General features: G+C 47.5%; 1 protein-coding gene across 7 annotated transcripts in view; it reads right to left on the reverse strand.

The window, feature by feature from the left end:
- Positions 1–4,345: 4,345 nt before the first annotated feature.
- Positions 4,346–15,104, reverse strand: part of NCALD (neurocalcin delta) — a 291,656-nt gene continuing 280,897 nt past the window's right edge. For 6 of the 7 annotated variants that reach the window (XM_036337949.1, XM_036337948.1, XM_036337946.1 and 3 more), the window contains 2 exons: positions 6,898–7,003; positions 4,604–4,739 (listed from right to left, as the gene is read on the reverse strand). In XM_036337949.1, the coding sequence (XP_036193842.1) occupies positions 4,642–4,739; positions 6,898–7,003 (204 nt within the window). In that variant the 3' untranslated portion in view covers positions 4,604–4,641. Of the gene's footprint in view, positions 4,740–6,897; positions 7,004–15,104 lie in introns of all 7 variants that reach the window. The other variant, XM_036337951.1, reaches the window with a different exon arrangement.

The raw sequence follows: 15,104 nt of genomic DNA on the forward strand, positions 1-15,104 counted from the left end.
GTGTTGCCCAGGTGCTGATTAAAATGGGCTGTGTATGGCTGGTAATAAGAAAAAATTGATCAGAGGCTAAGATTATATGGTTGCTTTATCCTTAAGATGGCACTATAAACCCACAATTCCTTTGTAGAGAAAGAATACATACACATAACTGATTTATCCAAAAATTTCACTCAAACCGTATAAACTTGAACGGCTCTTGTGTATAAGATACTAAATGCTTGCATGTAATATTTGCATTTAATCTTTACAGCAACCTAAAGAAGTAGAGTCAAGTATTTGCCCCATTTTGCCGACTAGAAATAGAAGTTGGAGAGGGTGTAAGCGACTTGCCCTCAGTCACAAAGCCTGTAAAGGCAAAACCTGGATTTAAACTGAAACAGCCTGAATCTGGAACCGTGCACTTAATCACTACGCTGTATCACCTCTTCATAGTAACTCCCATGATAAAAATGCCATGATAAAAAAGGTACTAATGGCAAATATCACCCAACTGTTTCTTGGGTAGCAAACACTTCTCTCACGCACCACTCAATAAAGAACTTGACTTCTGCTTTGCCATAGGTGTAAGATACTTCATAACCATTTTTAAGGTGCTGGACAGGACTTACCCGCGAGCTGTGAACTTCTTTGCTAAAAACTCCTATCCCCTCCCCAACTCCACACACATATACAACTCCAAGTCTATAGTGCATGGTTCTGTATGGGGCCAGCATTGAACACTCCATGTGAGACCAGTAAAGTGATTAAATACTGATATTGGAAAGGTACATTTTTTCCCCATATATTTTATTGATTTTTTACAGAGAGAAAGGGAGAGAGATAGAAGAGTTAGAAACATCGATGAGAGAGAAACATCGATCAGCTGCCTCCTGCACACCTCCTACTGGGGATGTGCCCGCAACCCAGGGACATGCCCTTGACCGGAATCGAACCTGGGACCTTTCAGTCCGCAGGCCGACGCTCTATCCACTGAGCCAAACCGGTTTCGGCGGAAAGGTACATTTTGAGAGAGAGTCTGTCTATCTACATGTGTGTGATACACTGATGGCAGAGCTATGAGTATTTAATAGGATTGGCAAGCTGAGCTGTCCAGAATTTTGAAGTAGTTTCACTATCTCTTCTGGGGAGTGGTTTAAATGCCACCCACTTCCTGGAATAGTGTGGAGAAAAGAAGTCATGAAGTAAGCCTCCACAAAGCCCTGACCCCTCTCTGAGCTGCCCTAGGGAGTTATCACTCCGAGTGATCATTGTTTGCAACCCCAGGGATGCCTGGGACCAGCCTGGCACACGAATACCCAGGACAGCAAGTGCCCAGGACTTACCTACGTCCTGACACGTGGTTGGTGTACAAGAACAGAGAAATGAATATACCATTGGTTATACCCTAGGCTTGAACATCTTTTCACTCTGCAGCAATCTTTCTATTTTAGGTGGATTTGACTGGTATCCTACTGCCTTAGAAAATACAGGGCTCCACTGCTTCCTCTTGCTTCTTCAGCCACCTTGAAAAACAGAACATTTTGGGAGAGTGCCGAGCATTTTCTGACGAAGACAGGAGAGGCAAGCACAAAGCATCTCCATTTCTCCCAAAGACAGTTTTCCTGATCTCCCCACGCTGACTGCGAACACGCCGTCTCCTCCTCAACGGAAGTGTACCCTCCATGCCTGAGCTAGGCTAGGAGGGGGTCCAGTTGGGTCGGGGTGTTGGGACAATGCCCTGTAAATAGGAGACTCAGGTTTGGAAATTTGCTGGAAATTTCCGGGTTGGCTCACCATAAGCGTGGGACTGCAGGTTCCTAATCAGGTTGGAAGCTCCCACCACCTTCTCATCATCACTGTCACGAATGACATGCTGTGAATCATGCTGAATAGTTGTGTGTTTCAGGGCCATTGCTGGGCCATAAGGAGAAAATGTGTAAAATAGGAAAATACTCTACTCCAGGCCAACTCAACTCTAACGTGACGTGTAGTTGGCCCACGAAGCACCTGCTATAGATGGGTGGGACAGCACCCTTGGCACCTCTTCCCTACCCTAAACAGGGAAATGGAGAGTCAACCACTCTGTAGCATCTTTCAATTTATAAACCACTTTATTCCAGTCCCTTGAACATCACAGGCTGGCTTGATTTCAGACAGAGCAGAATCCATCCCTTAACACAGCAATGACAATGAACAGCCCAGCACAGGAGTGACATAAACTTTTAGGCATCCAGCTTTCTGTGTGCTGCAGAGTCCCTTGGCCAAAATGAGTGCATTGCATTAGTCCTACAAAGGCCTTCCCAGGAAGGAGGAGAAGCAAAACAACCCTCGAGAAAATACAGACAGGGTCAATGGCAGGCCAGGATGAGGGCTATTTCCGTATATCCCAGCGTGTCGGCGTTCATTAGCCATGCGTCTGGCTCTTGCTTTCTTTCCTAAACAGCTGGAGACCCTCTTCCCTGCTCCTCATTTCAGCTTTAGGTTCTAGGAAACAAAGTGAGTTTGGTTCAGCAAGATATCACGACCAAGGGCAGAGCCCAGGTGGGTTTCCCAGACATTAACTCACTCCACCATCTAAGGAGAACTAAAGGGAGTGTTTAGGTCTGCAGTCAAGATGGGGAGACACTATCGATAGAGGTGCTTGGTCCCCTCGCTCACTCTGCCCCCCATGTCTTAGGTTAATTCCCTAATTTTCAAAACTAGATTTTCCCACCGGGGCCATGGAGGAACTTGGCAGGTATCAGTGTAAAACAATGGTGAGAAACTGACACTCAGAGGAGGATTAAAATTATTTTACGGAGTCCAGGTCTCAAATTTCATCCTGCAGAATGGGTTCATGTTGGTCAACCACACAAATTTGGATTTTTGCTACCCGTGAAAGTGGATTCAAGTAATACACAAGAATCTGGAGGTTAGAGTGGGCTCAGCATCATCTTCCTCGTGGTTATGATGTCTGCCTTCCTGTGGTCGTTGGTCTACAGGAAGTAGTGTGGCAGGAGACAGACTCACTGCGGTCCTTTGCTTGGGGTAGGTTCTCCCCATCTACACCCTTGAGTGTTGGGGTTTCCTCATGCCTACTGCTTATTGGAATATGGCTCCCCTGTAACCAGCAAGTTTTCAATTCAAATGAGCGTGTCTGAGGTCACCAGACCAAACAGCAGCTCAAATTTGTGCTGTCACTTCTGGAAATAGAAATCTTCAGTCAAAGAACATGGTGATGGAAAACACCTTTGGATTCTCCATAGTGGGCCTTGAAAATCACAGATGCACTCGCCCAAGCCTTCTTCATTATGAATCAGATGATTGTCCAACCCCTGACTCCGTAGGGCCAGTTGGGGCATGGAAAGTCATCCTCCCAGATACGACTCCCTAACCATTCATGTGGACCAAACCATTGGGAAGTCCTGAGAATTTATGCTATATTTTTCCCAGGTCTACAGAATGTCGATCTGCTCAGACACCTCCAATGTAATACCACCAACTAGCTGGGGGGCCACCCATCACCTCACATCTCTCATACGACTGGTGCTCCATTTGCTGGTTCCCACTTCGGCCTGCCCTGCTTCTATTATCCAGGCACTGCTACTCTGGAAAAACATTCAACATGAAGTTTGGGCTAGTCAGGATGACTTGGTACTTTTCTGGAATATATAAAATATACCTGCTGATTGGTGCATTTGTGCAAAGACAGATATGACTTTAAAACAAGACATAGACATTCATTATAATTGGCTTACTTCACAATAAGCTACCAGAAACAGTCTTTTGTAATAAGATTGGATTAGTGCTCACTAAACATGCATTTCATTTGAACAAGGCGAAACACTTAATTTGGTCTGCAATACCCAATATTTTATATACAGCATTCTTTTTTTTTTTTCTTTTTTTTTAAATCACAAGAAGCAACAAGATGGGTCTGTTCTTGGAATTAAAGTTACCATTTGTGATCACTTTCCAAAGAAACTCATCTTAGCTCAACTAGTGTAAACCTGTGAAAAAATAGCTGAGCCATCTTTTTCTCTCCACTATTACTTTATCTTGAAATGTTCACAGCTTAGAAACTACAGCCTGCTGGGAAGGGGGTGGGGCAGGCCTGCGAGGGGAATTCCCCAGGCCCCTTTACCAGCCTGGCCCTAGAAGGTTCCTTATTCTCAGGCTGGGAATCCCACATCTGGTCCGTCACCCTTGGGGCATGTGTGACAACAGACCGGGGGTGGGGGGTTGGGGGGGGTGGGGGGTTGGGGGGGGTGGGGGGGGAGTTTGTTTTTCAAACAAGCCCCTCAAAGCTTGCAGTAGCATCACTGTGCCGGATTGGTCCCTTCTCTTGCCTCCCCGCGTCTTCGGTTTTAGAACAGAGACATTAGAATCAAGAGAAAATAATAATAATGATGATGAAAATCGTCAGAACAATGAACACCACAAAGTCTGTGCACGACAGCACGGTCCATGCGCTCCACGAGGCGTTGGGGCTCTGGGCATTCCCACGAAGCGTCCACGACAAAAGAAGCTGAAGGCGGCTGGGAGGAAGGAGCATCTGACTGCGGGGGGAACAGCATCACCGTCAATGTTGTTTGGCAAAAAAATAAAATAAAATAAAAAATTGTTAAAAAGAAAAATCAAAAGGGAACAACACAAGCAGCTCTAGGATTCGTGGGTGCAGGCTCAGAACTGGCCGGCGCTGCTGGGGTCGCACTGCAGGAGGCGCACGATGGACGGGTCGCTCTTGGCCCCTCGGATGAACTCTTCCAGGGAGAGTTTGCCTGGAAAGCAAGAGGATGGAGCACAGGTGAGTGGCGGCAGGTGGCAGCCGGAGAACTCACACTCATCCCATCGCATCCTGGAGGCAGTGATGGCTCCCCTGGTCCCTGCCATCCAACACCTGCCGTGAGGCCCACACTCTCCTCCCTCCTGATGTGAGGCCCAGGGGGCAGCTCTTGTTCAGGACTGGAGAGCCAGCCCCGCCCCTGGCGGGCACACTTCTTCCTGGGAGCCCCCAGTGTGCCTGCCCTGGCAGGTGGCCCTGCCCTGAGCCCTGCCCTCCTGGCTTCTCCAGCTGCACGTGCCCTGGACAGGCTCACTTCGTATTTGTGGAAGGAATGTCCCCTCAGCCTCTATGAGACCGAGCTGGGCTCTCCCAGCACCAAGGCCGTTCCTTCCCACCATGTCACGAGGAGCCTCTGGGCTCCTTCAGGTCACCTGGGTTACTTGGGTTTGCTGCATGAGATGGGGGTGGGGGGGGAGGGAGATGCTGATATCTGAGGGAGGGCCCCTCTATGACAGCTGTACCTCCACTGAGGTAAGGAAAATAAAGGGGTGTGTGTGCAAGGCAGGGGGTGCCCCCTGGAACCCTCCCGTCAATCAGGGTGCTTTCCTCCTACCTTGGCTGGCTGGGAGAGAAGGACTCAGCCACTTGGGGCCCACTCCTACAGTGTCCCTTCCAGGAGGGAGGCAAAGCTTCTCCCCTATTCCCGGTGCTTCCAGTGCGGGGGAGGGGGGGTGCGGGCTCCTTGGGAGGAGCTGCTGGGCCTTTCTCCTTAGCTTTGCCCTCTTCTTCCTCTTGGCAGGAGCTGCCACAGGGAGGACTTGCTCCCCTCAGTCCTCCAAGGATCAGTGCCAGGCTGCCCTGCTCACTGCTGCTGTGGGTTTGGTCCCCATGTCCACAGAGCTGCACCCTTCAATGAAGCTCAGTCCTCTGGCCTCTATTATTGCTCTATCTGCCACCTAATTCCAACTCCAGGCAGGAGGGGTGCCATCTATTGGAGCCCTCACCCTCTCTCTCCCCCAACTAAATATGTCTTCCCCTTAGCCACAGCCCTTCCCCAGGTCCTAGCTCTTGGTTAACCAAATTCACCTTTTTTCACATGAAGGAGAAAGGCGGGGATTTAACTATCTACTAGTGGTCTGGTGCACAAAATTCATGCACTCGGGGAGGGGGGATCCCTCAGCATGGCCTGTGCCCTGTCACAGTGCAGGAGCCCCACGATCCATCGCCCCAAAGAGGTAGGCCCTGGCCACCCATCTGGGGCTCCTCGATGGATTGCCCCAAAGAGGTAGACTGGAGCCTGCTGTGGAGGGGCCTCTCCATGCCTCTGGACCCCTGGGCCAGCACAGGGGGCGGGGACATGAGCCTCACATCCCGGGCCCGTTGCCGAGGGCAGGAATGCGCGCCTCACGTCCTGGGGCCGGTTGCTGAGGTCAGGGATGTGAGCGTCATGTCTCCAGGCCGGCGCAGGGGCAGGGATGCGGCCTGCTGATTGGTCATTACGTGAAGGCATCCCGACCATTTGCATATTATCCTATTATTAGATTTACTTTCAATCTGTAGAGCAGGTGCCCTCTAAGCCTTGTGTCTGGCCCCATTATGTGAGCTACACCCGGACTCGCACAGTGGTTGAAACAGTGTCAGCTTCCTCTGCTCTGGAGCTTGAACTCCAACCTTCCTTTCGCTTTGGTTTGCTTTGCAGCCCCTTGCTGGGTCTGAAGTGTGGGGGTCACCTTCAGGGAGGAACCTGATGTCCACCTCACCCCGCTCCCACCTCCACTCCCCCGACGGCTGTGAGAACCCACTGGGCTCCAGGAAACCCGACACAGAGCATGCGCAGGAGAGTCCGCTAACCCCTGGCCAGCTGAAATGAAAGCTCCGGGGCTCTGGCTAGAATGACAAGCCCCTCCCCACTTTCTGATGAGCTGTCCTGCAAGGACCCAGCCTGCTGTGGACTGGGCTTGTCCCCACCCTGATCCTCCTCTGAACTACACCACCAGGGAGTAGGCAGCATGAGCTGCTTTTACACAGAAAGGGCCGTGAGCCAGGCCCTTGTGGCCAATACCTTGTCCTTGAGCGGCATGTCCCTGCCTGAACGCCCCAGCCGCTCCAGCAGCCCCCACCCTGAGCAAAGCAAAGCGGCCTGGGCCTCCTACCATCTCTGTTGGTGTCCATCTGGCGGAAGATCTTTTCCGTCCTTTTCTCTGGGGTTGACTCATCTTCAGGCATCTTCATTACGGAGGAAACCATCTTGTAGATCGCCTGGAGGCAGAAACCACAGCGTGGGAGGTCAGAAACGTAGCCTGGAGGGGCCCACGGTAGCCCTATCATTAAACCTGCCAAACGCATGGGTGAGGTGAAGGGACTGTCCTCGCTTCACACGGGGAGCTAGCCCTGTCCCTGCTGATCTGCTGTGGAAAACAGAGGCACAGTCACCGATGGGATGGGAGAAGCCAGGCCGCAGAGCTCTCACCAGCACTGAAGAGCCTTCAGGAGGGACAGCTGGCGGGGAGACCCCCGGGCCCCTGGGTGTCACACGTCAGGGTACATATGGGTACCCTGGGAATCGTGACCATGCGGGGTCTGATTCAGGAGTGTGGGCTGGGGGTCTGAGCTCCCGCATCGCTAACAAGCTCCCGTGTGATGCTGGTGCTGCCCTCTGAGGCCCGCGCTTCTAGAAGGCCGCAGATGGCATTCCTCAGGCCAGAGCGACGGGCTGGTGTCTGCTGTGGCCTCCAGTCAGGTCCTTCAGGGGGGCAAACACTTGACCGTCTGCAAGTGCGAGCCCGGTCTTCTCCCTCACAGGCATCCCCCTCCATCCAATGCTCTTCCTTTGTATGGCAATCGTCTGGCATTCCTTCTCAGCGAGCTCCCAACCATCCCCCAGTGGGAACAATCTGTCATCCAAGTTTGGGATTAATAGTTATGCAGTCTCAGGCTGGGGATAAACTGGGTGCATCTGAAATCTGCTGAGCAAAGGAGGGTTCTACTGGAAGAGTTTTGTAAGAAGTGCTGATGCTATCTCCCCCACCACTTGGGGACTCCCCCTCCCTTGGTACTCAGTATGGGAATTTAAGTGCCTGAAAGGAGTTTTAGAAAAAGTAGGTTTTGCCCCGGGATGGGCACAAAAATCTGGAAAGTTCTGGAACTCTGGGGGCAGTGGAACAGCTGGAGGGAGGAGAGAAAGGAAGGCAGCTGAGGGCAGGAAGCATCCAGATGGGAAATGTGGGAGCAAAACTGATACTAAAGGCTGAACTTATCTTTAGTCTTGTTTAGGATCAACCTGCCCCACGTCCCTAAAATGTTCTGGAGAAAGGAGGGTAAATATTCTAACCCTGGTGGTAAAATAAGAGTGAAAAATGGACTCATCCAGGGTGCTGACCCTGGGGCTGATCCCCCCCCCCCCCCCGTTCTCCCCCCTCCTGCCCCTAGGGACCCCCAGGCCAGGCTTCTTGAGTCTGTCTTGAACCCATCAAAGCCCTCGATGAACTCCAGAGCTGCCTCCACAGCGACTCCCTCTGGAAGAAAGATCAAGCTCACAGCTATGGCCTTGTCTGGGATTATGGGTGCCATAGGGATAAACTTGGCCACAGTCAGCTTTCCCAAGAAACGTTCACTGAAGTGTGCCCTGGAGCAACAGGGGAGCCAGCCTCTGCCTTCCTCCTGGACCCCTGCTTGCCATCCCCTCAGCCCAGGTCTACACCTCCATCTCCTGGGGTTACAGTGCCACGTGCCCAGCCGTGGGATACCTGACTCCTTGGGGGAACTAGGAAAGGCTATAGAGCTAGAGCTATTTTTACAAATGGGAGAAAGAGATACTGAGCGTTCACAGGCCAGGTAAATATTTAGTAACAGAAGTGGAGAGCAGAAGTCTTTCCACACCAGGGATGCCTTGAGGTCTAGCACCCTTTCCTTAGCTTTTAGCTTCATTTCTTCTACATGGAAGCTTTTCTGTAACTCTTGACCCAGTTTATAGGCAGTCAGGGGCACCAATTGATGAGCACACACACACACACACACACACACACACACACACACACACACACATCTCACAAGAACTGCAAACTTACAGAATATAAATGTGCTGTAAATCCACAAGCCCAGAAATCTTAAAACAACAACAAACAGGATCTAGAAGCCAGTATCACACTAGATCATGTAAGTACAACCTCTTTAAAAGAGCAATCTGTGATGTGGGAAGAGCATGGATGAGCAACCTCAGGGCTCGTGGATTCAGGCCCCCGTCCACAGACCCCAGGTTAAGAAAATGCATGCTCTTCATTTACTCTCCCACCCCATACTCAGTCATTCATCCATTCACTCGGTCATCCATCAAATATTTAGAGATCAATTATTATATACCAGGCCTTATCATCTACCCCATCCTTGCCATCATGGTTTTACTTTTAAATAAGGCAGACCAACATTACCAAAATAAAGAAATGAATGTACAACTATTTTTGAAAGCAGTGATACAAAGGAAGATGTGTGGTTTTATGAGCCGACATATTGGGGAAATTAAACCTTGTCAGGAGAATAGGCTGCCCCAAGGCATGATGGCTGAGCAAAAAGATGGTAGAAGACACAGAGCTTAGAGAGGTAAAGGAAGAGGGAAACACAGGTGTAGACACCTGAGGTGAGAGGAATGGAAAGAAGGCCAAGTGTGTGGGGAGTGTGGCTGGAGATGTGGCTCCAGAGCGGGGAGAAACAGACCACTGGGACCTCACAGACCACGTGAAAGTCTCTGTATTTCCCCAATGAGCAACCAAAAGATGGAACTGCCAATAAATTTGAAATTTTTATCTACACTTACTTCCCCAAACCACCTCTATTCCTTATTTGCAAGCAATAGTGTTGAAAGAATTAAAATTGATTATTTAGGTTTAACATTTGTTGAGTATCTACTATGTACAGGGGATGAGGAGTTAATCATCAACAAGACGAATATGCTCTTTCTCATTTTACATATCACCAATCCTCTGGCACAGGCTTGGGAGACATCATATTGAAGACCAAAAGCTTTCATTTTTATGACCACCATTGAGACGGATATTGTGATTCTAGTAATGCCTTAATAATTGTTATGAAAGTCCTCACCTACACTGTCTGGGTCCCATGGTGGGCAGTAAAACCCACTCGTCTGAAGCATTTCTTGTAACTGTAAGCCTCTAAGAGTTGGACTCATAAAATTATCATGGTGGGATTTGATGGGAAGTCAACTGGGTAATAATCTAGAGATTATTCCCTAGAACTCTTGATTGAACAAATGAATGAAAGACCAAAGAAACAAATGAATTTGTATTAGAGAATGAGGCTCTCACACTCAATAGCAGGTCTCCAAGAATTTTAGTCCTTAGCTATTAGGCAAAAGGAGTTGGGTTGGGACAGAGAAATAGGGACAAGTTAATACAAAACAAAACAAAAAAACACAAAGAAAGTCAGGATGCTCTTCCATGAATATATTTGCAAATGGGGCTCTGGAATGGAGCAAGAAGCTAATGTCGGAGTACACTGTGGGGTTGAGGAGGAAGTGAGGGCTCCTTTAAGAGGCTCACATTTACAGATGGCTCTCATAGCCCTCAGACTAGGTGTTGCTGGTTTTTGTTTGTTTTTAATGTGCATCAACTCACAGCTAGGAATTACATAAAACCAGGTCTATGACGTGGGTGGTACTAGAGTAGTGAGCAAAGAGCTGAGGTGACGAGACCCAGTGGTCCCCAGAGTGAGTAAGTAGATGACAGCCTGGCAAAATCACATTTAGGGAATTGTCTGTTCCTTTGCTCCCTTCCCACGGCATCAACAACCCAGAGCTGATTGCATTAGAACTTCCAAATCCAGGACTCCACAGCACAAGGAGGGAAAAGACACAACTCCAGACAGCAATCTGTAACAAATCATGTCTTTTATTAGCTCCAATTCCACCCCCACCCCCAAATTTAATGGGATTAAACCAGAAGAAGCCAGGCTACTTCCCTACTTTATTTTTAGCAACATCGATGAGAGGCCCAGCAGGGACATCCTGTTTTTAATTAAACTTGAAGAATCCTATTCTTGTCTCTGGGTAAATGCAGAGCTCTGGGGCCCAGCTCTGGCTCTGTCCCTCGAAGGCCCCGAAGCCAGGGGTCTTACCAGCTTCCTCATGGCCTATATTTTTCTTCCCTTTCCCTCTTGGAATGTTGGGAAGGAAGGACTCACACCCTAATCCATAAATTCTGTTGGGGGGCAGGCACGATTCCAGGAGTTAAGGCTCAACCCTCTCTCTGAAGAAAACCAGACTGACTTCTCAGATGCAGGGTCTCCTAACAGGAGGGACATCCAAGGCCCCACACCAACCAACTGAGGGCAAGAGAAGTTAAGCAGTGCAGGGCTGTTCTTGGATTACAGGTAAAGGTCAGCATCCTGCTTCGAAGGCTATTACATACCAGGAAAGGAGGCCACGAGGGTTTTTCTTGGAAACACTTTTAAAATCGGGTGAAGATCTACATATCTGAATGGTGTAAGTCTTTTCTTATTTAGAACTATAAGAATATGTTAAATAATTAGCTTTCCTAATATTTGACATTTTTAAGCGTAAAAATATCTATCATGTTAACACCTTCAGAAAATTTTACATATGAAGTTTGAAGCTTGTTGCCAAAACAGTGGGGCCTTGACTTACGAGTGTCCCGACTAACGAGTTTTTTGAGATACCAGCTGTCTCTTGGCCGATTTTTTGCATTGAGTTGACAGAGTAATTTTAGTTAATGAGCTCCTTAATGAGCTCAGTCTCGGAACGAATTAAACTCGTAAGTCAAGGCCCCACTGTACAACAAAACAGCATACATATCAAATCGCATATATGTCAACATATGTGTAACTCCATCTATTGAAAAAAATTTGCATTATTAACCGGTACACCTAGTAAAGTGTTATACAAAGGCAGCTTCGAACAGCCTCTTCCAAATAACCCTTTTCCTGTCCTAAACAGACATTCTGGAGTTGTGTCATAGGCCTTCACATATGGGGAGAAGCCAATGAGTGTTTTTGGAATGTGCACCTTGAAGCACTGGTTAACATTTTATGATGTCCATTAACAGACATAGTACAGGTGAAGATTTAGGTGGAATCTGTTTCTTCATCCATAATGGGGCCTAGGTTGTTGTGAGGATGAAATGAGATCATGCATGTGTACTTGGGTGACTAGTGTCCTGCAAAAATCCCTGTCTACCCACAACCTGTGAATGTGACCTCATTTGGAAATGGGTCTTTGAAGATATAATCAGGTTAAAATAAGATCATACTGGATTAGGGCAGGCCCCCATCAATTCGATGACTGGCGTCCTTAAAAGAAGAAAATTTAGACACGACATACAGAGAGAATGCCATGGAGGCAGAGATGGGAGGATGCACCTGCAAGCCAAAAATCGCCAAAGATTGCCAGCCACCACCAGAAGCTAGGAAAGAGGCATGGGACAGATATCCCTCAGGTTTCTCCAGAAGGGACCAACCTAAACCACACCTTGATTTTGGACTTCTGGCCTCCACAACTGTGACAGGATACATTTCTGTTGTTCTAAGCCACCCAGCTTATTGTAATTTGTCACAACCACCATAGGAAATGAATACAGCATGGAGAGCACTTATGACTATGCCTAGCCCATAACATGCACTGAGAAGATGAGACTTCCTGAAGGGAATGAAAGAACAGTGCTGTGGCTGGAACTCGGCTTGGGAATATCCATGTTTAGAGGGCACAGGAAACAGAATAGGAGTCCACAGAGGAGACCAGGAGGGAACAGCCAGAGGGGGTGCCTTTGGGAAGTAGACAACACTCACGTTGCAGATGGCATAGTCGATGCTAAGAATTACAAACTACTATAGTGTGCTTGTCATGATAACATCAATCCCCTAATAAGAAAAGGAAAGACCAAACACAACGAATAGCAAGCACCAAAGTTAGCTCTAAGAGAAAGTCACTAATATAAGTGATTGCTTTCAAGCGTTTCCTACAGGAAAGAAATCTAAGTTGCATTCCACAGTGACATCTGTGGTCCACATTCATAACTGAGAATTAGGCGAGAGTGTGGAGCTGAATTCCCAGGGGCATATCACAATGGACTAGAAGCTCTTCCCACCCCAATTTCTTTCTCCAGAATCAGAAGAGCACAGTGTTTCAGGTCCCCAAGGATTATAGCATCTATGATGCCAATTTTAAAGGATTATTGGGAGAAAAAATTCACATGGCACTCAGAAGTGGTTCTAAGAAGGATGTGCAGAACTGCCTGGTCCTTACTTTGGTTCTCTGTGGCACAAATATTCACAAGCTGGTTGTCTGAAATGGTCGCAGTTGGGGCTCTTGCGACCAGGTGGGGTTAATTGGTGAGTTTGTTTGGTGCTCCTGGAGGGCAAACCTTTGCATGGCCACCACCATTGCCTCGCTTCCTCCTCATCTGGTTGCTGTAATTATATGCCTTATTCATCACATGAGTGAGTCAGAAGAGTAGTTATTTCCCCCCTACAGCTAAAAGAAACAAAAATGAAATCTGTGTTGGGCTGCCAGTATACACCCAACCTCTTTCCTACAAAAGGTGTGAAGAGGTAAAGAAAAGGTATCCTGATGTTCACTCTGTCTTCATCAAAATTGCCAATTAATCCGGAATTACAACTAGGAGGGAAAGTCTGATTCTGAGACAACAGTTATTTGAACACCAAGTATTTTTTTAAAGCAACCAACATCTGAATAACAAATATGCTAATTAAAAATTATTCTAACATGGTCTTTAAAGTAAATTCCCTGGGAACTGCTATGGTTAGACTCTATATGATGTCAGACTATATAGTCCCTTCAGAAAGTCTCTGATTTGAACTTGAGAACAAATACAGACAGACCTTCCCCAAACAGTCCCACTGCATGAAGTGCTCCTGTGGGCTCAAGTCCACAGTTCAGATTTGGGGAACTCCTGGCTTCAACCACATTCTCTCCCAGAAAGATGATCTTTTATCTGAGTCCTGTGAACATCAGAGTTGCCACAAACTTTAGCTTCTTCCCAGATAGGCTGGTATTTAGCAGGAAAGACAACAAGTGAAGAAGGCCAGGAACCCAAGAACTTCTGTGAGTCTCACCAATTGGAGATTTAGTTGGGTTACCTCCTTTTTCGTTGTGAACATACATTTTATGTCTAGGTAAATTTAACTTAAAACTTAGTGGAAAATTCTCTACTGCCTTGATCTATAAATGAGAAATGACCTCCTTTTATTTTATAAGGAACTTCCTGTAGAAGCTCTGGGAACTTCTATAGAATAATAGCAGCCAACATTTATTGAGTAATAATCCATGACAATGTTCTAGGAGCTCTACTTGTAATAACTAATTATCCCTTACAATGACCTGTGAGTCCGGTGCTATAATTAGTTTCAGTTCACAAATTATGAAAACAATGAACAGGAAGATTAAGTAACTTGCTCAAGAAAGTGAAGGAAAAGGGAGATTGAAAAAGAGAGAGGCATGGTAAGATTAACCAAGATGTCAACTCTCACATGCCAATTCTTCTCTTGGTTCCCACTTCATCTTCATTTTGGATACACTGATCATTCCTAACCAATGGCAATCCTATCATTATTTCAAGAGTCTCCGTTACTTTCTGAGAACAGAAAGGGGAACAGTTGACCTCCATGTCCTTCCTACATTCTCTCCCCGGAAGTGCTGTGGTCCCATTGATGGGTCTCTAAATTCAGTGTTCCCTCACCTCCAAGATCACAGAGAACATCTAATCCAGTGGTTCTCAACCTGTGGGTCGCGAACCCTTTGGCGGTCGAACGACCCTTTCACAGGGGTCGCCTAAGACCATCCTGCATATCAGATATTTACATGACGATTCATAACAGTAGCAACATTACAGTCATGAAGTAGCAACGAAAATAATGTTATGGTTGGGTCACAACATGAGGAACTGTATTTAAAGGGCCAGCAGGTTGAGAACCACTGATCTAAGCATTCATGGTCCAATAGGCAATGCCACTCATGTGCTCCTCGGCCCTTCCTCAGACACAGCCTGCACTGTGATGGGTGTGCGTACTCAGACCTGCCTCTGGCTGGGCTGGGGGACAGAGAACTGTGTAGGGCAGAAAGGAGTCTCCATCTGCTTGCAGCAGTGAGCTGACCCCACCGGGAAGGGAGGATCTGCTGTAACATGGGAAAAGGTCAGAGTTGTTATCTGGCTAAAGACTCCTGAGAGGTGATTTTAATGAAATAATAAAATACTGGGAATAAATCGTGTTCCTAAATTTGTCACTTACACAAACAAACACGTGAATGTAAAAATGTCCATCTAAGACTCTAAAAATAAATCTGCATATGGTTTTTCTTATTCATCCAGATGTTCAT

Source organism: Myotis myotis, unplaced genomic scaffold, assembly GCF_014108235.1.
Source record: "Myotis myotis isolate mMyoMyo1 unplaced genomic scaffold, mMyoMyo1.p scaffold_m19_p_16, whole genome shotgun sequence".
Lineage (NCBI taxonomy): Eukaryota > Metazoa > Chordata > Mammalia > Chiroptera > Vespertilionidae > Myotis > Myotis myotis.